The sequence below is a fragment of the Pelodiscus sinensis genome, chromosome 22, assembly GCF_049634645.1.
Source record: "Pelodiscus sinensis isolate JC-2024 chromosome 22, ASM4963464v1, whole genome shotgun sequence".
Lineage (NCBI taxonomy): Eukaryota > Metazoa > Chordata > Testudines > Trionychidae > Pelodiscus > Pelodiscus sinensis.
Window position 1 is genome coordinate 13,393,343 of NC_134732.1, and position 27,905 is coordinate 13,421,247.

Genomic DNA, 27,905 nt, shown 5'->3' on the forward strand with positions numbered 1-27,905 from the left:
AGGTGTGCTGGTCAAGCATGGGGAGATGCCTGCTACACCTATGAAGGATTGTCTGCACTGCCTGTGACTCAGACTGTGGGCTGTTTAGCTGCAGTGTAGATGTCTGGGCTTGAGCAGGTACCTGGATTATAGGCCCCTGCAAGGTGGTAGAGTCCCAGAACTCCATCAGAGCTTCATGGGCCAGCTGCTGGTGTCTCCTTGCAGTGTAGACATACCCTTAGTGTGATGGACTCTTCTTGTCATGTGAGCACAGGACTGAGCCAGCAACTCCTGAATTCCATCCCTCTGTTAACGAAGGGTACATCTACACGGCTGTCGGGGGTGTGATTGCAGCACGCGTAGGGACACCTGAGCCAGCTTTAACCTTGTTAGCTCAGGGACCAGAGCAGTGAAGTGCAGCAGCATGGCTTTCAGCATGGTGCCTGAGTAGTTCCCTGCATTAGCAGGTTGGCTTGTATAGCCCTGGCTGCACTGCTCTGGTGCATGACCTGGCTAGAGGGAAGCTCCCTTGAGGGTGTCTAGTTGTCCTGCAGTCTCACCCCGTGTGCAGAGTAGACATCTCCTGGCTCTCTGAGATGCTACAGCCTTACTAACCCCCAGAGCTGCCCCACAGTTTGGCTACATGTTGACCATACAGGTTGGTCCTGTTTGCAAGACCAAGCCACGTGGATGTGGGTAATGAGGTATCCACCAGACTAGTCAATCTGGGCCTTTACTCGTGCCCCACCACCATCATCCCCCGCAGACGTGAGAGTCTGGCCCACCTTAAATCCTGTCTTTTAGCTGTTGCTGTCTTGCTGTTTGCTCCGCCTCCGAGTTCATCTCAGGCGTAGAGGAGACGGGGATCTGGGCCTGCCCTCTCTCAAGGACCCCAGCCCAGGGCCCTAAGGATGCGGGCCCATTGTGGTCCGGTCCAGCTAGCAGGGCTTCCCGCCGTAACATGCCAACCCGCAGGCTTTTTAGAGAGCCCTGCCTTGAGCTGCTTCCTCTCTCCTCACCTAGGCCTCCTTTGCCTTGGTCTCCCGGCCGCTCGCAGTGCCCCTGGACGCGCCTCCCGGGCGACTGACTCCCTGCAGGAAAGCCGCTTCTCTTTTTAAACTCTGGAGCAAGGTGTTTCGTCACACCCAGGCGCCACCTCTATGCTGCCTCAGCCGTGCCCCCTCCCCTCCCTGGCTGCCCGGGAGCATGCCGCGCATGCTCCCCTGTGGACATGCTGAGCCCGCTCCTGGTCCGCGCCGGGCGGTAGAAGGGGCGGGGACGCTAAGATCCGCCCCACGTGGGGTGGGGGCACGCTGTGCCGGCTCCTTCCCTGCTGTGCCGTGCCCCGTACAGAGCCGTTGCCAGCGGCCCCAGGGTGCGGGGCAGCTGTGCCCCATCACAATGTGTAACAAAGTCCCATTACAATGCCAATAGGACATAAATAGACTGTAATGTAGACAATGTCTCGTGACAGGCCTGCTCTTTTGGGATTCCGGAGGGGAGATTACCTGTCAGTGCCATGCGGGGATGGCGACCACCACAGAAAGGCATGGACTAGTCGAGCCATCATAAACCAGCCCTGTTCTGCTCGTGCTAACTAAAGGAGACCCAGTGTGTTTTCCAGTGGCAAAGGCATGTCCTTTGAAAGACAGCTATCGCAGCTGAGGCACGTTTCTGGGTGAAGGCAGCAATGGGTCCAATTAACACAGGCCTTTTGGTACTGGCAGTGCTGTAGCTGTATTGGCTGCAGGATATTAGAGAGATGAGTTGTGTGTGTAGCTAGAGTGCTTGTCTCTTTCACTAACAGAGGTTGGTACAGTGAGAGACATTACCTCACCTGCCTTGTCTCTCTCATAGACCTGGTGGTGTGGCTGATATAGGGAAACCTGACAGAGAGGAGAGACAGAGAGAGAGGATTGCTGACTTGTGCCCAGAGAGGAGAACGCGCTGATATCTGCTGTTTTGATGTCTTTGACAGTGGTTGGACCGGCGATCCTCACGGCAGATCCTGAGGCTTTCCAGCGAGAGCTCCGCAGTCTCTATGTTCAGGTACAGTTGTCTGCCTTGTCTTGAAATCTGTCCTGTTGTTGGCCAGTGGCCTCTGGTGAATGACATTGGAAACCTGTGTAGGACCAGTTTGGAAACCTACCTGGTTTGGTTGGAATGCAACCCTTAGTAGGTAGCTAAGCAGCCCCTGATGCCAAGGAGCGTAACTCTTAAGCCAAGCTGCCATGGAGCCAGCCTAATGATTAGGAGCATCCTTCAGCAGTTCTAGCTGGATCCTCCCTGCCCTGTGCTGCCTGGGGTACAGGGCAGCAAGGAATTCTGGTGGCACTTGTCACTCTTAAGGAAGATTCATTTTTGTGCCCAGGGCAGGGAAACACAGGGGATGGCTTGCATCTCTGTAATGCTTGGGCTACTGGGAGCTCAGGTGCAGAGCAGCCTCTAGGCTTGCCCAGTCTAGATATTTATTGTCCACTCTAATATTTATTGGAAAGTATCTGAGAGGTGGGAATGTCCTGGCTGTGCCTCCTGGCTGCTCCCAATGTACATGCCATGCTGAGAGCTCCTTGGGTCGGAGGAGAGTACAGAGCCACTCCCTTCTGCTCTGGAGAGACCCTTGGGGAGAGATGGCGGGGCCTGGTGTGGTCAGTGCCTCAGCAAGGTGCCAGGGTGCTCTGCTTCTGCAGGTACTGTCTTTGGATGAGACTTAGATCTGCGGCCTTGCCCACTCCTGGCTATTCTAGATCCCTGGATGCTCTTTGCAAAATCTGGGGTCCAAGTGGGGGAGTTACTGCAGTTGTTCCAAACATGGTTTTCCCCTCCTCCAGAATGTTTAGCTGAAAATGTTTTTGTTTGGCTTTTTCATTGAACATTTTCCCCAGAAAGGTTCAGGTTTTTATTGCAGATCCCAAACTAAGTCTGTTAAGTATTGGGTAATTGACTAATCGAATAATCCATGCATTTTTGCATTGACTATTCGATTAGTCAATAGGGCGCCTCCGCCTTTGAAGTGCAGCAACAGCCCTAGGTTGAGCAATGCGTTTATCTGCAAAGAGCTTTAGGGTCCTTTGAGATGCAAAGCACCATGTAAATGCAAGATATTCTGTATAATTATTGTGTCGTTAATAACCAGCTGCCTGCAATGGCTTGAACGCCCGTGTCTATGGGCTACATCAGCTGGAGTCCCCTAGGCTATAAGTGAAATAATAGCTGGGTCCTAAATGAGCATCTGCTCCCAGTCCCCAGGGAAAGTGAGGAGAAAGATTCTGTTTTCTTCTGTGTTTGAGATGAAACTGTTACACTGCAGAGAAGGTTGGGAGGTGAGATTACTCTGTTGCTGGGCTGCTTTGGGGCCACCTGGAGCTGATATCTCCCACCGTCACCCTGTGTTTGCACTGCACATGCTTTGTGTGAAGGGTCGGTCCATTTGTAAATGATGAATATGAGGTACAAGCAGAGTGCTGTCGGGAGGAGGGTGTTTTCTGCGGGGTCACAAGCACACCAGCGGAAGGCGAATAGCTGGTTACATGCAACCTGGTGGTCTCTGTGACAGTCTATAATTAACTGCTCATTCCAGTGTCTATTAGTCATTGATTAACCCGTTGATAACCTGCTCCAAAAAGGAATCCTTAGGTCTGAAAAAGGCATCAATCCATTGGGGGCCCCCAATTGTCTCTGAAGCATGGGGTTGGATACTGGGGGTACGTCTAGATTACATGCCTCTGCTGACAGAGGCATGTAAAATAGGCTACCCGACATAGTCAATGAAGCGGGGATTTAAATATCCCCGGCTTCATTAAAATAAAAATGGCCACCGCACTGTGCCAGCTCAGCTGATCGACGGCACTCAGCTGATCCGAGTCAAGACGCGGATTGGTTGACAGGGAACGCCTTTGTCAGCCGCTCATGTAAACCTCGTTTCACGAGGCATAAGGGAGCGGTCGACAAAGGCGTTCCCTGTCGACCGATCCGCCTTTTGACTCGCGCGCTGTGCCGACGATCAGCTGAGCCGGCACAGTGCGGTGGCCATTTTTATTTTAATGAAGCCGGGGATATTAAATCCTCACTTCATTGACTATGTCGGGTAGCCTATTTTACATGCCTCTGTCGGCAGAGGCATGTAGTCTAGACGTAGCCTGGGTGTGGCCCCTGCTTGTAACTTGATTCCAGCAGCCTGGGCTGTGCACCTGTGTAGCCAGGCAGAGCTGTTAGGTGCACCTGTGGAGCATCCCCATGCTCCAAACCGGAGCAAACCCTGCCAGTGGAATTGAATGGGTCCTGTCCAGACGAGGGGGCTGCCCTGGCTCAGCCTATAGCCCATGGCAGAGCAGGCATTGCTCCCTGAACTCTTGGGAGATGAGGCAGTGGGTACGATGGGGCACACGGTCTCAGCAAGTTTCCCCCTCACTAATGGAAGTGGTCCCCCATTCCCTGGTGATTCCTGTGGCCCTCTCTTGGGGCTGTGGCAGGATCCCTGGGGTTTCCTAATGGGCTCTTTGGCTGCAGGGTGGAGGGGACTGCCCGGAGATGAGTGTTGGAGCCATCCAGCTGGCTGTGGAGGTCTCGCACCCAGGATCCTTTATCTACGTCTTCTCGGACGCTCGGGCCAAAGACTACAAGCGCAAGGAGGAGTTGCTGCAGCTCCTGCAGCACAAACAGTCCCAGGTGAGTGTCTGGCTACTGGCTGGCAGCTGCGTTCCAGGGAAATGTCCCTTCTCTGTGTCACCCAAGCCACTGAACACCCTCTCTCTGAATGCGCAAAGTAGCGAAGAGCTGCACACAAGAAGCCTTTTGCCAAGTACCATAGCACTCCAGTGTATTGGGCCTAAGCACCATGTATTCTTTGCCATCTGCTAGTACATCTTCTGTTGGCTAACTCTTGTCATATAGACAGACATGGAGCATTCTCAAAACAGTTGTTCACATTGTAGCTGGCGCATGCCAACCTCCTGCCAGGGGGAGAGGTGTGAGGATGGTTGGCAGTTCCCCAGGTTGGGCAGACTTTTCTGACTTTGCATTTCTCTGTGGCAGGTGGTGTTCGTGCTAACGGGAGATTGCGGGGACAGAAGCCACCCTGGGTACCGAGTGTATGAAGAAATTGCTGCTACCAGCTCTGGGCAGATATTCCATTTGGATAAACACCAGGTGAAGGAGGTGAGTGGAAAAGGTCTGAATTCTGTCCCTCGGGAGCATCTGAGCTCTCAAATGCCCTTGCGCAGAAAAATGATAAAAGACAGAAACACCATGGATGAAGGCTTTCCACAGAGCAATTGCTCCCTATCAGACCTCTCAGTCCCCAGCTGCAAAGGGAACTTGCCCAATGCCATCTAAAGCCCAGCCTGGGAGCTTCAATTCTTAACTTTGCCAGATACTAAAAATCAGGGATTGGACAGTGACACGGGATTTATGGCTCCTTACAACAATCTCTAGCTCCCTTCCCCCGCCAGTCTTTTATCTTTCCCCCTGTGACTGGAGGGATATTAATGACCCACTTCACTTGATTGGTCCATTGGAATACGTGTTAACTTCACAATCTGTTCCACTTTGAATTGAGCTGGGATGCTCGGAGCACCTTTCTCAGACCGGAAGGAAAGATCGAAGTAGCTCAAAAGCTCGTCTCTCTCACCACCAGAAGCTGGTCCAGTAAAAGAGATCGCCTCACTCAACTTGTCACTCTAGTATCCTGAGACCAGCACAGCCCTGCATGCGAGAATGGAGGACGTGGATTGTTTTTGCAGTCTCCTTTAAGTTTGGAGTGATGGGGATGGGGCGTTGAGATTATGAGGATCACAAGCCTCTCTTGTTTGCTGGCTTGATCCCCTTTCATTCCGGTGGACTCATCGGCTATGTCTAGACTGGCATGATTTTCCGAAAATGCTTTGAACGGAAAAGTTTTCCGCTAAAAGCATTTTCGGAAAAGCGCGTCTAGATTGGCAGGATGCTTTTCCGCAAAAGCACTTTTTGCGGAAAAGTGTCCGTGGCCAATCTAGACGCGGTTTTCCGCAAAAAAGCCTTGATCGCCATTTTCGCGATCGGGGCTTTTTTGTGGAAAACAGTACTGTGCTGTCTACACTGGCCCTTTTGCGCAAAAGTCTTTCGGAAAAAGACTTTTGCCCGAACGGGAGCAGCATAGTATTTCCGGAAAAGCACTGACAATCTTACATGAGATCGTCAGTGCTTTTGTGGAAATTCAAGTGGCCAGTGTAGACAGCTGGCAAGTTTTTCCGGAAAAGCGGCTGATTTTCCGGAAAAACTTGCCAGTCTAGACACAGCCATCATGTTAGCAGTGCAAGGCTCTTTTGTCTTTACTGCCATCAGATGAAGTGCTGGGGAGGCTTAAATTGCTGGGCCACGGACGGTTGGTTATCCCTTAGGGACTTCATGGAGCTTTGGACATCCAGAAGACCTGCCATCTGTTTCTGGCTGCCTTGGAGCTATCTGCATGACCTTGGGTGAGGTCGTGCTTCACTGCTCTGGGGCTCTGTTTCCCCCTCTGTAGCGTGGCGGTTATACCTCCCTCTTGGGAGTTGAGGAGTAAGGCCAAAACTTTAAAACCAGGACCTTGGTGGGAGCTGTTGGGTCCTCCACACCTTTGAAAATCAGACAGGTTCCTAACTATGGCTGCAGGAGCCTGACTTTAGATGCCTGCCTTTGATGGTCCCAACCCAGCACGTCTGTGAAGTGCTTGGAGGGCTGGTGTGGGAGCCGAGTGTTTGTCTAATTATTAGCAACAGTTTGGGAGAGATGAGCTCTCCTGCTCCCCTCCCCTCCCCAGCTGCTGACTGTTGCACAGACAAGTATTCCCGGGGGCAAGGTGCAGGGTAATTGCTCGTCTGCTCTGAGCGGCTGCGTGGGAGCCATCTGGCAATAATAATTACGCCAGATTCTATAATTCCTCGAACATCAGCAAGTGTGTGTGTTTGCTTTGTAATGGGAAAGGATCAGCCTGTGCCACTGTCTCCTTTTCCCTGCACCCTGCCTCCCTCCCTACTCCAGCACCTGCAAGCCCACGTGTTCGGAATACACCATTAAGGCTGGCTCCTCAGAGGCTGTATCAGGCCATGAAGCCCTGTAAGGTGATGCCAGCTGAGGATTTGGCCCTTGATTCTGTGCAGACTATTTTCCTTGTTCCCCTTATCTGGGGCCGGCTGCAGGGTCCATTGGAACCTGTAAGTCCCACTGTAACCTGTATTTGTGTATAAGGTGTGACAGGCAAACTGAAGTACTCAAGTGATATGTGTTAGTCTGGTGTAGCTGAAGCAAAATGCAGGACAATGTAGCACTTTAAAGACTAACAAGATGGTTTATTAGATGATGAGCTTTCGTGGGCCAGACCCACTTCCACTGTTTGATCTGAGGAAGTGGGTCTGACCCATGAAAGCTCATCACCTAATAAACCATCTTGTTAGTCTTTAAAGTGCTACATTATCCTGCATTTTGCTTGAAGTACTCAGGCATCTGAGTATCCCGCAACCTGTAGTGTATTGCTCCTCACCATCCCCCAGTGAGGTAGGGCAGGACTTTTGACCCCACTGTACAGGTGGCAAGCTGCAGCGGGGAGAGACTAATCGCTTGCCCAAGGGCCCACACAAGCCTGTGACCGAGCATGGAGCAGACTCTCCGGAGTGCCAGGAGCTGGGAGTCCAATCACCCTGAAAATGGCATCGTCCTTCCTTGTTAGGAGCAGACTGGGTTCAGGACTGCTGAGCTCGGCCCTGGAGATGGAAGGGCCTCCCTTATCCTGGTTATTGCCCTGGGTGAGGGGAGGAACCAGAGTTGGATTTCTGGGTTCATGTGTAGTCCCCCCTCTCCCCCGTCCTGTCACTTCTCTGTGTGCAGGGTTTATAGGGAGCAGGGGCTGGATTTCCGCATGCAGGGGCGACTGGGGAGGAAGGATACAAGAAGCGCACTGGCCATGTGATCGCCCCTCCACGTGACTCCTTCCCATGCCATCCCTTGCCTGGGGGAGGGCCAGGACAACGCCAGATCTGTCCCAGGCCCTGCCCCTGCCCCATCTCTTCCTGCCTTCACCCTCCTCTGCTTTGTCCTGACCCTTTCCCCCCAATCCCCTCCCCCAAGTGACGCAGGGTGGGGAGCTAGTGGGGGCTGGCGCTGACAGCAGGGGTCGGGTACCCTGGACTCACCAGCAGCAGTGGGAGACAGCGGAGTGACATGGCCCTACCTCGCTCTGCTCCTGGCCATGTCGCTCCAGTTCCCGCTGGTTAGTCTGGGGGTGGGGGAGAACAGTCCCCCCCCCATGAGTGACACAGCCGGGAACCGGGGAAGCGGAGCTGCGTTGCTCTGCTTCCCCCTGCTGTCACTGGTGAGTGCGGGGGGAGCCCGATCTCTGCCTCGATGCCAAGCCTCCCTTGCCCCGCCTGCCAGTGGTGTTTTGGGGGAGATCACATGTCCCGTCTCCCCCACACTTGTCACCCCTGCTGGCACCCACTCCCCCACCTGCAGCACTTTCACAAGCAGCTTGGTGTTCTGGTTTATATAATCAAAGAAAACTGTGGGAGGAGTGAAACTGAAATTGAAAGGATGGGGCAGGTGTGAGCAAGGGGGGGAAGGAGACTGGCTGTGTCCTGTGCTGCTTGCTCTGGCTGTTCCATTTCTCCTGTGTCCCCCCCCCCCCCAGCTCAGCCCCGTCCTGTGGTGTCTCAGGAGTGCCCGTGTTGCACATGCTGTGCTCTGTCTGTGTATGCCTCGGCCCTTGGGCGTAGTGGGGGTTCTGATATAGATCTGTGCCCTTCCTAGCCTGCTCTCTTCCCCGTAAGAGCTCCCGCCGTGCACTATGATAGCATCATGATGGCTGGAGGACGTGCAGTTCCCATTAAAGGGACAGCGGGCTGTCCCTGGAGGAGCCAGGCCTTGCCTCCTGTCGAGTTGTTGCTCAAGATCTTTATGGTGAACCCAGCAAAGGCTCTGTCCTTCCTGCTCACGCAGCTGAACTAATCTCTGTATACACGCAGTGTGTCTTCTTGGTGCCTGGCCCTTTTTGTGACAGCACCGTGGGGTGAGAGGTAACCAGGGCAACTACCCCGACAACAGGCCCTTTCCCCATATCTCAGTGGCTGTGCCCTGCTGGCACACTGGAGAGCCTTCTGGGGACCCCATGTGAGGTGCCTTCCGTTCCTGGGGTCCTGCTCTTCATCCCCCCCTCTGCCCCCTAGGTGCTGAAATGGGTGGAAGAGGCTATCCAGGCCTCCAAAGTCCACCTGCTGTCCACAGACCACGAACGGGGGGGAGAGCACACCTGGCGGGTGCCCTTTGACCCCAGCCTGAAAGAAGTCACCATTTCCGTGAGCGGCCCTGCTCCAGAGATCGAAGTCAGGGATCCGGCGGGTACGTACCAGGGCGCTGGCAGCGAGCAGGTCCCAGCCTCAGGCAGGGAGAGGACAGTTCCGGCCACAGGGAGAGCCCAGTGAGCAGCCGACACTGGCTAGGTGCAGGCCTGTTGGCTCAAGTGGCAGAGAGCTGGGGCACAGAGCTAAAAGGGACCTAAGTTCATCCCTCTTGAGGATCCATCTGGGGGGAAGTTTGGTGAGGGAGACTGAGACCAGAGACTAACCAAACGGAGCTGCTCAGAGAGTGACTAGCCACAGGGCAAAAATCTGTTCAGCAAAACGTAATGAGCTACAAAGGCCTCACCAAGCTCCCAAGTGTCTCTCTTCCATGTTAAATTAATACTTTAATTTTATAAGAGCTGCCTTTCCCTGATCCCTTCTGGGCTTTTCTTCCCAGCTGCCAGCTGACGAATGCCGATCGACAGTAGCTGCTCCTCAGCCACTGAAATTACCCCACGCAACTGGCTCTTTCAGGGCATTGTCAATGCGTGGGGTGAGCCAAGGGCCTGCAAACAACACTGAGGGCTTGAGGGAGACTAGAAGGCCTAGGTTTAAAGAGGAGTGAGATGGGGGCTGGGAAGGGAGTGATGCAGGTAGAAGGGCAGCTTCGGTGAATGAGCGACTCTCTCAACTGTCTGGGTCCCACGGAAGGGACCAAGAAGCCATGAGCCTTTAAAATGAGCAAAGGAGGACGTGGGTAGGCAGGCGTGTGGTCATAGGTGGGCAGAGGCAGGGCCACTGGGTGGGGAGGTGTCCTCCTTAGAGAAGAGGGTGAGGGAAGGATGAGGAACTACCAACAAAAATGGAGAAGGGGCTGCTAGTGTGGCAGGGCTAGTGTAGGAGAGTGCTAGGATCCCAGGTTGTTTTCTCCAGGGGCGCAGGGTCTATGGAGGGGGCAGCAGTATTGGGAGTGGCACTACAACCTGGTGGGAAGAGAGCTCCCTGGGCCTGTTGTATGTGGAAATACAGTGCTGAGTCCATGTCTAGCCACTCAGAGCTACGAAAGGGTCGGATACTGAGCAGAAAGCAGCCCTGAAGGCTGTACTGAGACTTCTCCCGGGACCAGGCAGCTCAGGGACCAGGCTTCTGCCTTTCTCTGGGCAGATCTGCTGGGCTTGGCTTGTTGAATATGGCGGGGCTGGGGTGTCCCTCCTGGGGACGCATGAGCAGGGAACTGGAGGCGCTAACCCATGGATTCTGCTTGATGGTGCAGGCAAGATCCTTCAGAAGGGCTGGGGCCTGGAAGAACACCTGGACATCCCGAACTCCGCCAAGGTGGTGACGGTCAAACCCCGCCAGCCAGGAGTGTGGTCAGTCAAGGTAGGATGGAGGCAAAAGGAATCACTGGGCTAGGTCTATCTAGGCCAGTATCCTAGAGCAGGCAAAACCCTTTGCCTGAGAGGTTCTTCCACACGCCCATTGTGCTCGTATCTGGCCAGGACAAGAGACACGGAGAAACATACAAAGTGCAACTTTAGTGTCTCATCGCCAGCTTGCTGCCCCCGGTCTGTCCCCTCTCTGGGGTGGAAAGGCTACATCTGCCTCATTCTGGTGCCAGTGTGTGTGTCCTTCCTTGTAGCACCTGAGTGTTGTCTCTCTAGTCCCCTGCTCCCCCTGGGAGCTGTGTCTCTAGCAGAAACTTTGTTCCAGATGCACAAGGGGAGACTGACCCAGGGGCTGTTTTCCCCTTCTACTACCAGCTCCATTCAGGCCTGGCCACTGGGCTTACTCTATGAAGCATGGAATAAATAGGGGCATGGGACTTCTTGCCAAGGGCACTTTGAAGTCATCTCTAAAGTGCCAAGGCCAGTTTCTCTACTGGCGTCAGGATGAAACTCCATCAAAATCAATGGCCTCACTGAACATCAAGATTTCGCCACCCCCAATCCGCTTGTTCGGTCACTTTCTTGTGGTCCTTCAGGGCTGCAGACGGAAGCATGTGCTTGCTCAGAATGCAGGCTGTTGAAAAGGTCTCTCTGTGGCTCACTACAGTCTTTCTCTTCCTCCCTGTCTTCTGGTCCCGCATGGTTGGTGGCTTCCCAAGTCAGAGCTACCCCCTTTTTACACGGGCTGATGTTATGTCTCTATTTGCTGTGTGTCTCGTTTTCAGATCCAGAGCAGCGGCCGCCACTCGGTGAGAATCACTGGTGTCAGCACCATCGATTTCCGAGCCAGCTTTTCCTCCCAGCCTACGTTCAACCTAAGCCATCCCAGGGAACGGCCAGTGCATGGTACTTCCTGTGCTTCCCATGGCGCGTGTGTGTGTGTGTGTGCATGGCAGGGACAGTGATGTCCATAAGACATAGGGTGTGGTGGAAAGCAAATGGAGCCTACGACGAGTGGGGTCCCACTTCTCAGCTGGGCTCAGGGAGCAAGTTGCTACGTTCCACATTTGCTGAAGCCTTGAGTGGCCTTCAGAGAAGCCTTGAGCACAACTTGCTGCAATCCAGCCTGGAATCAGGAGGCATGATATTTATATGCCGATAGTGCCTAGGGGCCCCAAACATAGACAGGGCCACATTGTGCTAGGCACTGTACAAACATAGAACAAATACAGCCACTGTCCCAAGGCGTCTGCAGTCGAAGTATAAGATGGGACAACGGGGGGCTGCAGACAGGCTAGGGATCCTTAGCAACAATGAGACAGGACTGATGAGCAGGGACAACAGTGTTGTCAGCTGCCTGGTTGCTAAGACCCAGGAATTATGGGGGTGATGTCTGTAGCAGAGGAAAGGACTCAGTGCTTCACAATCACTCTGACCTGGATGTATCCCGTCTCCTCTGCTGCCCTGCCCTCTGCTTCCATTTCTGCAGGGCTTCCTACTTCTGTCCTGATTAACTGCACTGGCTTGGAGTCCCCAGGACACCTGAAGGATGTGGAGCTGTATAATAGCTCTGGCCAGCCTGTCATCTCCTTGCCAATGCGGCGTTTCTCCAATGGCTCCTCCAATCAGCTCTGGGTGGGACCCCAATTCCAGGCACCCACAGAAAGCTTCTTGTTGAAAGTGACAGGGGAAGACCCAGATGGGCACCCATTGCAGCGTGTGTCTGGAGTCGCCTACACCAGTGTGGTCCCAGGTGAGTGATTGTTTTGTATGGTCCCAGCTGGATGAGGTTTGGAGCTGTTGGTTTGAAGCCTTTTGGTAGCTCTCCACGTAGCATCAGAAATAGCCAACCAACTTTTATTCATCCTACTAGCAGATGTCTGAAATTACCCAGGAACAGACTATGTAATGTGCCAGGTTCTGAATGAACATGTGCTGGGGCATTTCTCTAATACTTCCTCCCTGGTAGAATCCCACATATCTTGAGGGGCTCTTCTGTCCACTTCCTTCCACGAGCACAGAACCTAGCTGTTTTCTGAAAGGGAGGTTTGTAGCTACCTGGTCTGTTTTGAGGAGGCATAGCCAGTCTCAGGCTTAATATAAACGTACAAAGAAGGGTAGGAAAAGTTTGTTCTATTTGGCTCAAGGAGTGAGACTACTATTTGAAAGCATGGGTGAAGCAGGTATTATACTTATATGTATGATATAAATGGCTAGAGAGATAGGGTATGTCTACACTACCCTCCTAGTTCGAACTAAGAGGGTAATGTAGGCATACCGCACTTGCAAATGAAGCCCGGGATTTGAATTTCCCGGGCTTCATTTGCATAAACTGGGCGCCGCCATTTTTAAATCCTTGCTCGTTCGAACCCTGTGCCGCGCGGCTACACGCGGCACGAACTAGGTAGTTCGGACTAGGCTTCCTAGTCCGAACTACCGTTACTCCTCATTCCACGAGGAGTAACGGTAGTTCGGACTAGGAAGCCTAGGCCGAACTACCTAGTTCGTGCCGCGTGTAGCCGCGCGGCACGGGGTTCGAACGAGCAGGGATTTAAAAATGGCGGCGCCCAGTTTATGCAAATGAAGCCCGGGAAATTCAAATCCCGGGCTTCATTTGCAAGTGCGGTATGCCTACATTACCCTCCTAGTTCGAACTAGGAGGGTAGTGTAGACATATCCATAGAGAGGAGAGGCCAGTAGCTTAATAGACTTATGGGACTGCAGCCTTTCCGAGACAGGGAGTATTTATTAAATCCAAACAGCTGCAATTAGAACCATGAACAAACAGGTTTCTGCACAGCTTGAGATTCAGCTTAGTTTCCATTGTTTACCAGAAACACACCTTCTCTAGTACTCTGCAGAGCATACAAAGATCTAGTGCCTAAAGAATATACTGCAAGAATATACTCCCCCATTACAGAATGGGGCAGCATTTCAGATGTCTAGATGAAAAACTGTAACCACAGTTTTGTTTGGATTCAGTGTGAGACGCCACTTCTGTAGATAGTTAGATATGATCAATAGGCGGATGTTAGCATCTGGCTGACAGTTTTGAGAGATTGCGATTGTGCAACCAGTGCAAAACTTGATGTTACTTTTTGTGGGGAAAAGATTGCCTACAAGCCTCATCCCAAATACCTAGGCATAACACTTGACCACACGCTCTCCTTCCGATGCCATCTGGAACAAACAAAGGAGAAACTAAAGCCAAGGATCAGCCTCCTAAGAAAACTCACAGAAACCAGTTGAGGAGCTGGAGCACTTGCCTTGAGGACCTCAGCAATAGCCTTGGGGTACCCTGTTGCTGAATATTGCTCTCCTGTGTGGTCAGAAAGCGCCCACACAAAGCTAGTCAACACTCAACTGAACAGTGCCATGCATGTGATAATGGGGACTTTAAAGCCCACTGCCGTAGACCCACCAAGGATCGGTCGACAGGAGCAGGAATGCAGACTATACCAATGTATCAACCACAGCAACCAACCTCTTCTCATCCAGAAATACCTCCATCAGCCTCCAACATCGCATCTAAAATCCCGCAAGCCTCCCTGGCAGTGAGTGAAGGAAGTCACGGCCAATGGTAAGGAATTATGGCGAGCTGAATGGCAGCAAGTTGACGTCCCAAACAAACATCTTGTGTCAGATCCCACCACTGAGCAGAAAGGTTTTGATCCTCCCCGGAGTCTGTGGTGGGTTCTAAACCAGCTTAGGACGGGTCAGGGCAGGTGCGGTTATCTACTGCATAAATGGAATTTGTTGCCATCTCCACTTTGTGATCATGGCAGTCCACAAACTATGCACCACATTGTTGCAGAATGCCCAACACAAAAATGTACAGGCTTACTGGAGGATCTCCACAATCTAACCAGCAACGCTGCTTGCTAGCTGTACAGTTTGGATGTCCAACTTTGACAAAGAAATATAGCATTGAACACGACATTTGAAAGAAGAAGACAGAATGGGGCCCTCACTGTAGCTGCTATAGCGAGTAGGCAGGACAAAGCATCAGCAGCCAGTCGGGGGTGTGTCTAGACTACAGGGTTTTGTCGACAAAAGTCCACTTTTGTCAACAAAATTATACCTGCAGCTATGCTGCCGCTGAGTGTCGACATAACGTCGACAGAACTCAGCAGTTTTGTCGACCGCGGTAAACCTCATTCTACAAGGAATAATGCCTTTTGTTGACAGAGTTCTGTAGACGGAAGGCATTATTGCATCTACACTGTCCTTTGCGTCTACACTGTTATGTCGACAAAGCGTCTTGCTTTGTTGATAGAACTGGATTTAGTCTAGACACTCTTTGTCGACAGAAGCTTTATCGACAGTATCTGTCGACAAAAGCCTGTAGTCTAGACATATCCAAGGATTGCTCATTCTTTAAAGCAAAGACCATTCTGTTTCAGCATAAGGAACCAGTTTGCTTTTTCGTGTATTTTTCCCTCTTATCTCCAATCAAGTTCTCAATGTTCTATTCTCTCTCTCTCTCTCTCTCTCTCTCTCTCTCTCTCCCTCCATGCCTTTCCCTACCATCCAGGTCTACCCAAAGTGAACATGCCCAGTAAAATCCAGGCTTACCACAACCGGTCACTGCTGATCACGTGCTCTGCCAAGAGTGAGATCCCCTTCCGACTGAAGCTGAGCCGGGGAGGGGAGATGCTTGGAAAGGATCAACTTTTCATGTAAGTCTCATGCTCTACTGCAGTAAGTCTGGGTGTGTCTAAACTACATGGCTCCATCGATGGAGCCATGTAGATTAGGCTGATCCGCAAAGGGAAATGAAGCCGCGATTTAAATAATCGTGGCTTCATTTAAATTTAAATGGCTGCCGCGCTGAGCCGACAAACAGCTGATCAGCTGTTTGTCGGCTCAGCGCGCTAGTCTGGACGCTCCCGTGCTGACCTGAAAGCCCTTAATCGACCTCCCTGTTATGCCTCATAGGATGAGGTTTACCGGGGAGGTCGATAAAGGGCTTTTATGTTGGCAGGGGAGCGTCCAGACTGCCCCAATCTGCCGACAAACAGCTGATCGTCAGAGCGGGGCAGCCATTTAAATTTAAATGAAACCACGGTTATTTAATCGCTGAACAAACAAATCTACATGGCTCCGTCGACAGAGCCATGTAGTCTAGACCTACCCTCTGTTACTTGGTAAATTTCCCACATTAGTCACATACAAATATAGATAGTACTGGCCAGAATGTTAATTTTAAGGGCTATCAATCACCATGCTCCAGGGTATAAAATGATGCCCACACTGGGAGACAGGAAAGTATTTTCTCCATGGCAACGTATTATACCGGGTGTTCTTGCATGTTCCAGTCCTGGGGGAGTTCGGCAATTTTGCTATGGCTCTAAATGCAACAATTGCAAAATTCCCCCCGGACTAATGTTCTTCCGACTTACCTGCAATAGGACGTAGCTCCAGGATGGGCCATTGGCTCTATCGGCCACTGTATTACTCTTCATTATCTGTCTTCTTGGAGTGGAGCTGCCCTGCTGGGGGCGGGTGCTGCTGACCACTATCCAGAATGGCCATTTGGAGTTACTGGAGCTGCTGCCTTTGAGACTGTGGTGGGGAAGCCCATGTATTAATTATAGATCAAAAATATAGGTTGCTCAGAGGAGCCCAAGGGAAATTTCCTTCCCATCCTGGAATTCCTACTGAAGCCCTCAAGACCTGTTAGCCAGCTTGTTCCCTGGTATTGTAGCTGCCATGCTGGCTCAGACACTGCCTTCTCTCATTGGCCTCCAGTTACTTAAAGCCCTGCAAATTCGCAGATATCCCCTTTATTCTAGATGGTGCTTGGTCCCACTGGGAGGGCAGGGGACTGGACTTGATGACCTCTCGATGTCCTTTCCAGTTCTAGGATTCTATCTAATATATAAAGGAGAATGTCTGTATGTTTGTGCTCTAATAACTTGGACACTATAAGAGCTACCGCAACCATACTTTCCATGGGATAACCTTTCCTCCAGGAGAAGGTTTTAAGGTACTTTTGGACCCCATCGGGCCCGATCGCAACCTGTAAAAATAAAAAATAACCCACCGTGGTGCGCTGCAGGGGCAGCCCTGCCCACCCTAGGTCCCCTGCCCGCCCCTGCGGCCCCCAGCACCGTCCAGGACTCGCCCCATCCCCACGTGCACAATGGCTTGGGCACCCACCCTGCCCCCTGCGGCTATGGTTACCAGGTAGTCTAAAAAAAACCGGACACACTTGATCGGGGGCAGAGCGGGGGAACTGGCTGGGAGGGGAGCGGGGCTGGCTCGGAGGAAGGGGGGGCCTGGGAAGTAGAGCTGGCGGGGGGGAGGGTTGGAGGCAGCGGGGCTGGCTGGGGGAGATCAGGGGAGGGGCTGTTGGCGGGAAGCAAAGCTGGTGGGTGCGGGCATCGGGGGTAGCGGGGCTGGCCAGGGGAGATCGAGGAAGGGGTGGCTGGTGGGAAGCAGAGCTGGTTGGGGGCTGCGGGGCTGGCTGGGAAAGATCAGGAGGGGGGTAGCCGGCGAGAAGCAGAGCTGGTCGGGGCGGGGGGTTAGGGGCAGCGGGGCTGGCCGGGGGAGATTGGGAGAGGAGCGGCCGGCGGGAAGCAAAACTGGTGGGGGGCGGGGGCAGCCAGTGGGAAGCAGAGCTGGTCGGTGGGGAGGGGCTGGGGGCAATGGGGCTGGCCAGGGGAGATCAGGGGGGCAGCTGGTGGGAAGCAGAGCTGGTCAGGGGAGATCGGGGTGAGGGGGCGGCTGGCGGGATCAGGAGGAGGGGAACCGGCCAGCAGGAAGCAGGGCTGGCGCGGGGGAGGGGAAGCGAATCAGCCAGCGGAGAGCGGGACCGAGCAACACTGGGTCACTCCAGCTAGTTATTTATATCCGCATCTGCGGATGTCGGTGTGGATATCCACGACTCATTTTTGCGGGTTCAGATGCAGCTGTGGATACACATTTTGTATCCGCACAGGGCTCTACAGTTGTACTCAGTGACATAGAACAGAGACTTGAGAAGAGTCAGTGCCTGGGAGCGTGTTTTCCATGTGCTACCAGTGGGCTCCTCGTTCCTGCTGCAGCACAATGCAAGAGAAATGTGTTTACATGTGAGCTCCCGAACCTCCAGCCTGCATGCAGGCTAATGAGACATGCTCAGCACGCAGGGCTACAAGGAACTGGGTGTGAATTGAGATCTCCCACTGCTGCAGTGTAACGGCTAGGGAGAGCGGTAGAGAACTAGCACATAGTGCTGGCCTCCGTGCTTTGTAACCCAGCTCTGAGCATGGAGGTAAACCCCCAACTGCCCTGGCTGTGCTAGTGCCCCTGGCGCCCTGGCAATTGGGGAGAGATTTTAGGGGAAAATTCCAGTGTATGTAAAAGTTTTAAAAGTGACTGACTGACAGTTTCTTTTGCAATGCCTCCACTCTTGGATGTCCAGCTTGAGATCCCTTAAAGGGGCCCAGTTGTCAAAAACTGCTGAGGATTTCCTTTCAGCCAGTCCAGCCCCTTTCAAGGGCCTCTGGGGGAGCTGCCCAGAATTAAGTCACTGCAAATGGCCAGTTGCTTTTGAAAATCGCAGCCAGTACCAAAAGAGGAGAGCTGGTGGCTTCCTCTCCAGTCTCACGTGGCTTCTTTGCTTGGTTTCCCCAGGGATTCTGGGACCAGCAGCTGGGAGATCCCTGTGGTTTCCGGAAGCGATGAAGGTTTTTATGAGTGCACGGCTGTTAGCAAAGCCGGGGCGGCGCGAGCTCGTGGCTATCTCTCTGTCACAGGTCAGTACTGGAGTGGGCATTTGGGCAGGGGAAAAACTCACCCCAGTCTTGCACAGAACATGCTGCAATGAGGATTCTGCCCCTGGGCTTTGCTTCCAATTTTTAATGGTTGAGCTCAGCACTTCGGCATTAGAAACCTCCAAATGATAGTTTGGGAGTGACTCCAGCGGGGTGCCTGGGTACTTCGCAGCCTGGATAATTGGACCCCGCTGTCTGCTTTCCTCCACGCAGAGCCGCCTCCGTACCTGGTGCCCTCCGGGAACATCACAGCATTGCCGGGAGAAGGAGTGGTCATGTCTTGCCTGGTTTCAGGAGACCTTGCTTATAATCTGACCTGGAGCCGTGATGGGAAGATGCTGCAGCCAAACGAGGGATGGGTGAGGATCCTGCAGAACCTCTCGCTAGAGATTGTCAGCGTCCAATTGGGTGATGGTGGTCAGTACGAATGCACTGCCAATAACGGCCATGGGACAGCTAATGCTTCCATCTGGCTCTTTGTTCAGGGTAAGCTGGCCTGTCTCCGTGCGCTATCTGAGTCTCATGTCGAGATAATTACCTGCCCTTGGCTGGGACTGAAATCCCTTAGAACAGTGTTTCCCAATTTTATTTGGCCACAGAGCCCCTAGCCCGCGCTGAATTTCATCGAACAAAAAAAAAAAAAACATAAAAAACCTCAGCCGCTGCCGCAACTCCAACACTCCAGCTCTGTCTCTTTAAGAGGGCAAAGGGAGTGCCGGCTCTTCCACAGAGCACCCATTGGGAAACGCTGCCATAGAACAATGATTCTCAGACCCCCGTGTTCCTGCTAATTTTTTCCATCCAGGAACCCTTCTGCCAGGTAGCACCAAGACGTGTAATAAATTTCGTTATGTGCACCGAGCCATTTGAATCTCTCCTGGGTGGCCGCGCCCAAGCACTCAGAGCAACGTGCTCTGGGCGGCTCTGAGAGATGGGGGCAGGGAGGGACGACGTGGTCCGGGCGACACTGAGGGCTGGCTGCCCCGGGCCCTGCCCCTTTCCTTCAGGAGTATGGAGCCCTCTCACCTTGCCTGGGGGCCCGTGGAGAATGTGGGTTCCCCTGCTCTCCTCCCTTCTTGCCCTCCACTATCTCTGCGCGTCCCCCCTGTGGCTGGACGGGGGGAGCAGGTGATGGGTGTCTGATACCTTGTGTTTCTTGGTGTGCAGAGGCCCCTCGGGTGAGGGTTGCCCCAAGCTCACAGTCGTTCTCCAGGGGTGGAGAGGTGAGGCTGAACTGCACTGCGAAGGGCCACCCTGCGCCCCGAATCTCCTGGAAACGATGGGACCGGGCCCTGGAAAAGGACGGCAGGTAACCTTACATCAGGGCCTCGTCTGCCTCCCTCTTGGGCTCCATGCAAACTGCTGAGGGGGAGGGGGCAAGGAAGAACCTCTTTTCTACCATGTGCAAATCACAGTGTATTGGGCCCAAGGCTTCTCATTGTTGTTTCCAGGCCCCCTGCTGGTGGCAGCTAGCATAGTCGGACCAAAGCCTTTAGCCGGGTTATAAAATGTGGCTGCCACCCAGGTTATGCTACAGATCAGCCCCATCCTGGTAAAGGGGCTGGAGGCAGAGGGAGTGTGGCCAGCTTCCATGATAAAGGTTTGATGCCCTAGTGCAGGGGTGGGCAAACATTTTGGACCAAGAGCCACGTCAGGGTATGGAAACTGTATGGCAGGCCATGAATTTGGGGGTTGCAATGCAGGAGGGGGAGTGAGGGCTCCAGCTAGGGGTGCAGACTCTTGGGTGCAGCTAGAGATGAGGGGTTTGGGCTGTAGGGAGGTGCTCTGGGCTGGGACCAAGGAGTTCAGAGGACGGGGGGGGGGAGGCATCAGGGCTCGGGCAGGAGGTTGGAGCATTGGGGAGGGCCTCAATGGTGCAGGCAGCAGTATGTCCTCCCTCCAGACATAGCCGGTGGCTCTCTGCGCTGCCCCAGCTGCGGGCACTGCCCCTGTAGCTCCCATTGGTCATGTTCCCAGCCAATCAGAGCTGTGGAGGTGGCGCTTGGGGTGGAGGCAGTGCAAGGAGCTCTCTAGCTACCTTTACATATAGGAGCAGGAGGGGGAACATACTGCTGCTTCCGGGAGCTGTGCAGCATCACAGCACATTTGCAGCAGGGCAAGCTTCAGACTCCGCTCTCCAGTGAGAGCTTGGGTTAAAATAGCTGATGGGCCGCATGGGCTGTAGTGTTGGGTGTAGGCCCGCCCTTAACGTCATGAAATGCAGGATCTTTTTGTTGCTGCAATGCTGGAGCTGGGGGGCTGCAGCACCCCCTTGTCTTCCCCTCCTTGGCTAACGCAGGCTCTCCAGTGCCAAAGGAGTTTGCTGAGTCATGTTTGGTCTCTTCAGCCTACCTGCCGTGTCATTCTGCTTCTTTTGGGGAATATTAGATGAGTCCCCATACAAAAACAGAGGAGGGTTTCTGGTACTTTATGTACCTGGAGAGGGTTGATAAAGGCAAAAGGGGAAAACTGCAAGAAAATATATGACTGGCACATCAGAGATTATGACAATGTCTAGGTAAAATTAATATATATATATATTTTAAAAAGACATGCTTCCTTATCTCTGCTGCTAGTAACACTTGAAGTTGTAGAGGCTGTGAAAGCGCATTAGCATCAAACTGACTCTGTGCTATTGGTGCGTTTTTAGCCTTTGTTGGGGAGGGGGGACAACAGTGTAAATAAACATAGTTTTGACCTTTTATTTATTGTCAGTTTCTGGTAAATTTCACTTTTAGGTTCACCCACCTTCTCATGTGGCAAATATTTAGGCTACAGGCATAGCATGAGCACTTTTGCTGGGGTTTTTTTCTTTTAAATCTACAGAAAAACAAAAAAAGTATTGATTTTTTTCACGTATTCGTGGAAATGCTCTTTTTGGTTGTTAGGCCTTGTGTCTGCTGAAGCTGATACATCAGTTACACTTTTTTGGGGGGACAAACTCGACCTGTCAGTGCTCTATTTTCTTATTTTTTCTGAGCTTTCTTTTTATGGCACCTTTTCCCCTCAACCCCCTCTTTTTTTTTTTTTTTTTTTTGATCCAGGTTTCTCATAGATGCTCAAGGCACTCTGATTATTAAAGAGGCGGTTCCTGAGGATGCTGGGAATTACAGCTGCTTTGCTGCCAGTCCGATTGGATGGGACGAGAAGACAGTAATGTTAGAGTACACAGGTACCAGCTCCTGTAACTTGTCTTAATCCAGAATTCCCACTGAGAAAACTCCATTGACTTTGGATCAGGCCCTTATCCAGGAGGGTCTTTATTAATATTGTTTGCATTGTGGTAGTGTGCTGCAGGTCTGTTCATGGACAGGACTCTTGTGTGCAAGCTGCTGTACAAACCAGTCACAAAGGGCTCTGGAGAATAGGGCTCTCTGTGAAGGAACATTGCAAGACCTATGGCCTTGAGCTCCCTTTGGTCCAGACAAATGCTTGCCCTCTAGGACCTGATTAATTGAAGCAAAAGGGCTTTGGATCATGGCCATCACCAACAAAGTCACTATGGAGGCCTGCAAGGGCACGTTTCCTTTCTGGGGTTACTCACTCTGGGTTTTGCTGGAAGAACTGAAAATTAGTCCCCTTCAGGAATAACCCATCGTGAGCAGGGAGCTGCCTGGCTAAACGCCATTCATGTTTTCTAGTTTCAGGGTATGTTTAAGATTAGCCACTCTATTGTGTCTTATGGTTCACCCCATTCCTGTCCCCTCCCCTTCTCTGCGCAATTCTCATTCCTCAATTCTGTGTGTGGACAGGGCACAGCTGGTTTGAATGCCTGGTGTTTGCCTGAGGTGGAAGCATGGTTGGATGGTTGAACTTTATGGCAAGTCCCTTGCTAAAGAGATTACACCCCATCCCCTTCATCAGGCTCTCTGTTCCCCTCCCCACCCACTCTGCCGACTTACAAAGTGTCTGGTTACTTATCACTGTTACTTTCATTCTCAATGTCAGCCCTTGTGTTGGCTCAAGATGCTGGGGCTGTGAGGATGATCAATAACAACATGTTACAATAATAACCCACCACTACTGCTCCCACTGCAGCGTTTCCAAAGCTCCCCATTTTTCAAGGCATATGTTGTAGCAAATCATTTTCACAGGAAAATCTCAGCACACATTGTTATCTGTTACAGAAAGATAAGATCAGAAATACAAGTTTCCACCTGCCTAATTACAATCCAGAAGCATCGTTGTGGTTGTCTCAGTATCTTGCTAACTTGGAAATACTAGCCAAAAAATAAGTAATCATATTACCACCTCAGTTACAGGAGGAACTTGTAAGAGAATGTGTAAAAATATTAATCTTCAGCGTTAACATTCACAGTATGAAATAACCAGGCAATGGCCATATATAAAAAAGAGAAGGTAAAATGTACATCCAAGGAATCAAAAGGTAATTATATTCCCTTCTCAAGGAAGTTGCTCTGTCTTTAGAAAGACCAACTGTTCATTTCACATTCAGAATTATCATCTGTCCAGTGAGATACTCAGTCGGGAATAAGGATGAGTTTGCAAATAAGGCACTGGGTGGGATTCAGATTTGGATTCAGTTCTCAGCCTCTGTATGAGCTTGGGCAAGTCATTTAACCTTTGTATGCCTCACATTCCCATCTCTGAAATATGGATAATAATCCTTCCTTTACGTAACATAACATAAGAACAGCCGTACTGGGTCAGACCAAAGGTCCATCTAGCCCAGTATCCTGTCTACCGACAGTGGCCAGCACCAGGTGCCCCAGAGAGGGTGGACCGAAGACAATGATCAAGCGATTTGTCTCCTGCTATCCCTCTCCAGCCTCTGACAAACAGAGGCCAAGGATATCATTTTATCCCCTGGCTAATAGCCTTTTATGGACCTAACCTCCATGAAATTATCTAGCTTCTCTTTAAACTCTATTATAGTCCTAGCCTTCACAGCCTCCTCTGGCAAGGAGTTCCACAGGTTGACTACACGCTGTGTGAAGTAGAACTTTCTTTTATTCGTTTTAAACCTGCTCCCCATTAATTTCATTTGGTGTCCTCTAGTTCTTCTATTTAGGGAACTATTAAATAACTTTTCTTTATCAGCCCTCTCCACACCACTCATGATTTTATAGACCTCTATCATATCCCCCCTCAGTCTCCTCTTTTCTAAACTGAAATGTCCCAGTTGCTTTAACCTCTCCTCATATGGGACCCATTCCAAACCCCTAATCATTTTAGTTGCCCTTTTCTGAACCCTTTCCAAGGCCAAAATATCTTTTTTGAGGTGAGGAGACCACATCTGTACACAGTATTCAAGATGTGGACGTACCATAGTTTTATACAGGGGCGGTAAGATATTCTGGGTCTTATTTTCTATCCCTTTCCTAATAATTCCTAGCATCCTGTTTGCCTTTTTGACCGCCGCTGCACACTATGTGGAAGTTTTCAGAGAACTGTCCACGATAACTCCAAGATCTCTTTCCTGATTTGTCGTAGCCAAATTAGCCCCCATCATACTGTATGTATAGTTGGGGTTATTTTTCCCGATGTGCGTTACTTTACACTTATCCACTTATTCACCTTTTGTCCCACCTTTTGTTGTGCCTATTTAGACTCTAGAGTTTCTGGGGCAGAAACTGCCTGTCACCTTGTGTCGTACAGCGCCGAGCGCAGTGGGGCCTTGATTGGGCTTCTGGGCACAGCTGTAATACAAATAGTGGTTAATAAAAGTTTTTTGTGTGACCTTCAAGATCTTGCTTTCAAACTAGGGATGTGAAAGGTTAACCGGTTAATCTTAACCAGTGATACTTAGCGGTTCCAGTAACTGGTGAGGGCTGGAGTAGAACAGAGGCTGCTCTGGAGAGGGGAGCTCCAGGCCCTCCCCCCGCTTAACCGGTTAACAAATTAAACAGGATTTTACATCCCTACTTCAAACCCACCTGTGAAGAGGCGAGCATGCCGTGGGCACCCTGTAAATAGTGATGCCTAGGCTGCTCCTGGCAAAATAATCAGTGGCATAAACTAGAGCCGGGCAGTGTGGGAGAATCACATGTCAGACAGGCAAGGGGGAAAAAAGATTCACTGTAGCATCAAGAATGAATTTGCATGGTTAGGTGAGGACCCTCAGCAAGTCTTCTGGTGTGTGGCATCCGCAGGTTGTGCGCGACAGGGCGCTGCGATCTGTTGCCAAGCGTGGCAGTGCATTTCTGCAGAACCACGTGCCATAGCCCATAGGCCTTTGGCCTTGGGGTGCTGGGTGGACTGTGGGGGCTCCCAACCTAAGGTCCCTGTAAGCTATGTGCCCATGCAGCTGCCTGTGTAGCACTTACAAGGTGGGGAGAAGGGCCACCCCACCCCCAACCTAGCCTACAGCCTGGTGACCAGGGAGGGATGGCTTGAACTAGGTGCCTCTCCCCAGGCCCTGTTCTCCTGCTGCAGCTTGAGTGCCCTGGGCCCAAAGCCCACATGCCTTGGCCTGGCCCCGGACCTCCTCTCATGCCATATCCCCCTAGACCAGCCCCACCTCCAGCCAGAGCCCTTGCAGCCCAACCCTCTGTCCCCTGAGCTCCTCAACACCAGCCCCAACCGAGAGCTCACACAGCCAGCCAGAGACCTCACACTCCTCTGCCCCAGGCCTGAGCCACCCCCCACACTCAGAACCCCGTGGCCCCACCCCCTCCACATTAATTTTATTATATGCACCAATATGAAGGTGACGTGTTGCACATCACCTCTGTGTCATGCATCAGCTCCTCCGTAGTGCACATAACGACATTCATTCTGCTCGCGGCGGGGGGAATGAGGGGGAACACTGCTCCCAACCTGGTGTTTCGTCTCCATTCATGTCCCTTCTCCAGGGATGTGGTGTCTCTGGATTATCTTACACATGCTCCTGACATCCCAGAACAGTGCTTTCTAGCGTGGGGGCCTTTGTTTTGTGTGTCTGGGGTACAGAATCTCCCCACATCGCTGCGGTGACCCCTGTGGTGCAGGCTCGGCTGGGAGAAGATGCAGTGCTGGAGTGCCACATTTCTGGAGTACCCCTTCCCCAGATCACATGGTATAAAGGTAGTCCTGGAATTCTCTACAATGACTTGTGCAACAGTTGGGGGAGGGTATTGGGCCATATTAAATACCCCCCTTCAATCTTAACACCGACACATTGCGCCTTTTACTCCACAAAGGACTCCACTTTGCAGCCTCGCTTGGCTAGCCAGCTTCCTGCAGCGGAGACCCTGAACCTGTCTGCTCTCTGCCAAGTAGCCCCACCCGGTTAGCCAGCCAGCAGAAATCCATTCGGCACTGCATTGTACCATTGCTGTGTTTGGGGTGCCCGCCTTAGCCTGCCCTGGCAGTCAACCTCCCTGAGACATTTCCAGCTCCATTTTGCAGGTTCAAATGATTCGGGCAAGTCTCAGTTCTGCATCTGAATAAACTCCTCTCCACCCCTTTGAAGGGTTGCCCGTGGCTAGCATCAGGAGCGGCCCTAGACGAGCTGCCGGCAACTGGCGCCCTGGGCGAAATGTGCGATTGGCGCACAATCGGCGCCCCCGCCTCCAAAGCCGGCAACGGCCGTTTATCTTGGCGCCGTAGGCGACCACCTAGTTTGCCTGTATTGATGGGCCGCCATTGGCTAGCATGGTTTGTGGCAAGAGAAGGCAGGAAGGGACTTGGAGCTGCCAAGGCAGTGGCTTGATGTTCCGTATCTTTCCTTGTCCAGGGGAACAGGAAGTGGCAACTTCTCCGCCTGGTGCTCATCGCGCGATCCTGCAGCTCCAGGCAGTGCAAGCCGAGGATTCAGGAGAGTACATCTGCAAGGCTGTCAGTGAGGTGGGGGTCTCCTTTGATGGCATCCAGCTGGAAGTTGGCTGTAAGTCTTGACCCATAAAGCTCTGGGCTTCTTCACACTATTGAGGAAAAACCAGCTGATTGTGGCAAATGACCAGCTCTGATGGGTTGTGTGCGGTGTGGCTGTAGCCATGTCAGACACAGGATAGACAAAGTGTGTGAGGTCATGTCTTTTATTGCCCCAACAGAAGTTGGTGAAGTGACGGATGTTACCTCAGCCACCTTGTCTCGCTAGACTCCTGTGAGAAAAATCACAGGAATTAAGATGGGATGGCCCATGTGTGCACACTGAGCTTTTTGTTGATCTCTCCGCTCTCTGCCCCATTACAGGTGCATCTCTGGCACTGGGCTTCCCCCTCCTTCACTCCTAGTAGTACACTTGAACCTCTTTAATCCAGCAACCTTGGGAAACAGGTTATTCTGGATTAAAGAATTTGCTGGGCCAGGGAGGGCACTGCGGGGTCTGGGTGCAAGGGAGATGGGGATGCTTACTTGGCACCTTGCTCCCGGGGTCACACATGGCTCTGCGCTCCCTGTCGTTCCCTAGCACAGCCCCCCTCTGCTATGGGAGCAGCAGGAAATAGCCTCAAGAGAAGTGCATCACTGTGCTGCCATTCCCCGTGCTCCCCAGCAGCACTTGCTTTGCTCCTTCAGCTGCATCACTGCACTCTCCACCGGTGAGTGTGGGGTGGTTCCAGCGTGCTACTTTGAGGTACGGAGTGTCACGTGTATGAGACCCATTAGTGCCAATAGTTCTGTCATTCTCTCTGAATGCGGATGGGCTGGAGGTTTGAAAGAACATGGCACGACAGTGCTGTGGTTAAGCAGAAAGGGAAGCAAGTGGATGGGGTCAGAGTAGGTGGAACTGAAAATATTTCATGATCAAAAATGTGTTGCGCAAAAGTGGGAAAGGGGCTGAATCACAGCCAAAGGCGGGGCTCTGGACAGGGGCCAGAAAGCACAGGGCAAGCTAGCCAGAGGACAGCAGATCAGTTAGCTCTGAGCTAGAGGGGGGAAGGGTTTGATCCAGAAGGGAAGATTCTGGTTCTGAAGTCTAAAAGGGTCCGTGTCCAGGGTCAAGTGACCCAGCTGACACAAATAAGTCACCACTGAAATTCACTCCCAGTAATTGGGAGCCCTTGCAGGGAATGCAGTGAAATCTCTCTCCTCCCATTAGCTGTATCCAGCTCTGGTTTTCCTGACTTCTGCTGCAGTGTCATTGTGCATTGCTCCTGGCCCTGCAGCACCCTGCTGTGCACACTGTATCCTCCAGGCTGGCTCCAGCCATCCTATCAAACACTTTGCAGCCATGCTCAGTGCTGCTAAACATGGTTTTGTATCCTCACACCTGCAAACTGCCCTTGGGCCAACAGCCAACGGCCAGTATCTAAGGGTATGTCTACACTAGCTCGTTAATTCAAGCTAGGTAGACAAATGAGGCGATCGGAGTTGCAAATGAAGCCCGGGATTTAAATATCCCCGGCTTTATTTGCATGTTCCCGTCCGGTTGCCATTTTGAAATTTCACTAGCCTGAACTCACTGCCGCGCAGCTACACGCGGCAGTGAAACGTTAATTCGAACTAAGTCCTTACTTCTAATTAACTATTCCTCCTCGTGGAATGAGGCGTAACAGTTAATTCGAACTAAGGACTTAGTTCGAATTAACATTTCACTGCCGCGTGTA

General features: G+C 52.0%; 1 protein-coding gene across 1 annotated transcript in view; it reads left to right on the top strand.

Annotated features, from left to right (window-relative positions):
- Positions 1 to 27,905, top strand: part of HMCN2 (hemicentin 2) — a 133,419-nt gene that overhangs the window by 7,618 nt on the left and 97,896 nt on the right. Inside the window, exons 2-15 of the mRNA XM_075906051.1 lie at positions 1,958 to 2,028; positions 4,489 to 4,647; positions 5,014 to 5,136; positions 9,156 to 9,327; positions 10,543 to 10,649; positions 11,440 to 11,560; positions 12,144 to 12,407; positions 15,189 to 15,333; positions 18,275 to 18,396; positions 18,628 to 18,900; positions 19,582 to 19,723; positions 21,459 to 21,586; positions 25,327 to 25,440; positions 26,093 to 26,242. Of these exons, the coding sequence (XP_075762166.1) occupies positions 1,958 to 2,028; positions 4,489 to 4,647; positions 5,014 to 5,136; positions 9,156 to 9,327; positions 10,543 to 10,649; positions 11,440 to 11,560; positions 12,144 to 12,407; positions 15,189 to 15,333; positions 18,275 to 18,396; positions 18,628 to 18,900; positions 19,582 to 19,723; positions 21,459 to 21,586; positions 25,327 to 25,440; positions 26,093 to 26,242 (2,091 nt within the window). The remainder of the gene's footprint in view (positions 1 to 1,957; positions 2,029 to 4,488; positions 4,648 to 5,013; positions 5,137 to 9,155; positions 9,328 to 10,542; positions 10,650 to 11,439; positions 11,561 to 12,143; positions 12,408 to 15,188; positions 15,334 to 18,274; positions 18,397 to 18,627; positions 18,901 to 19,581; positions 19,724 to 21,458; positions 21,587 to 25,326; positions 25,441 to 26,092; positions 26,243 to 27,905) is intronic.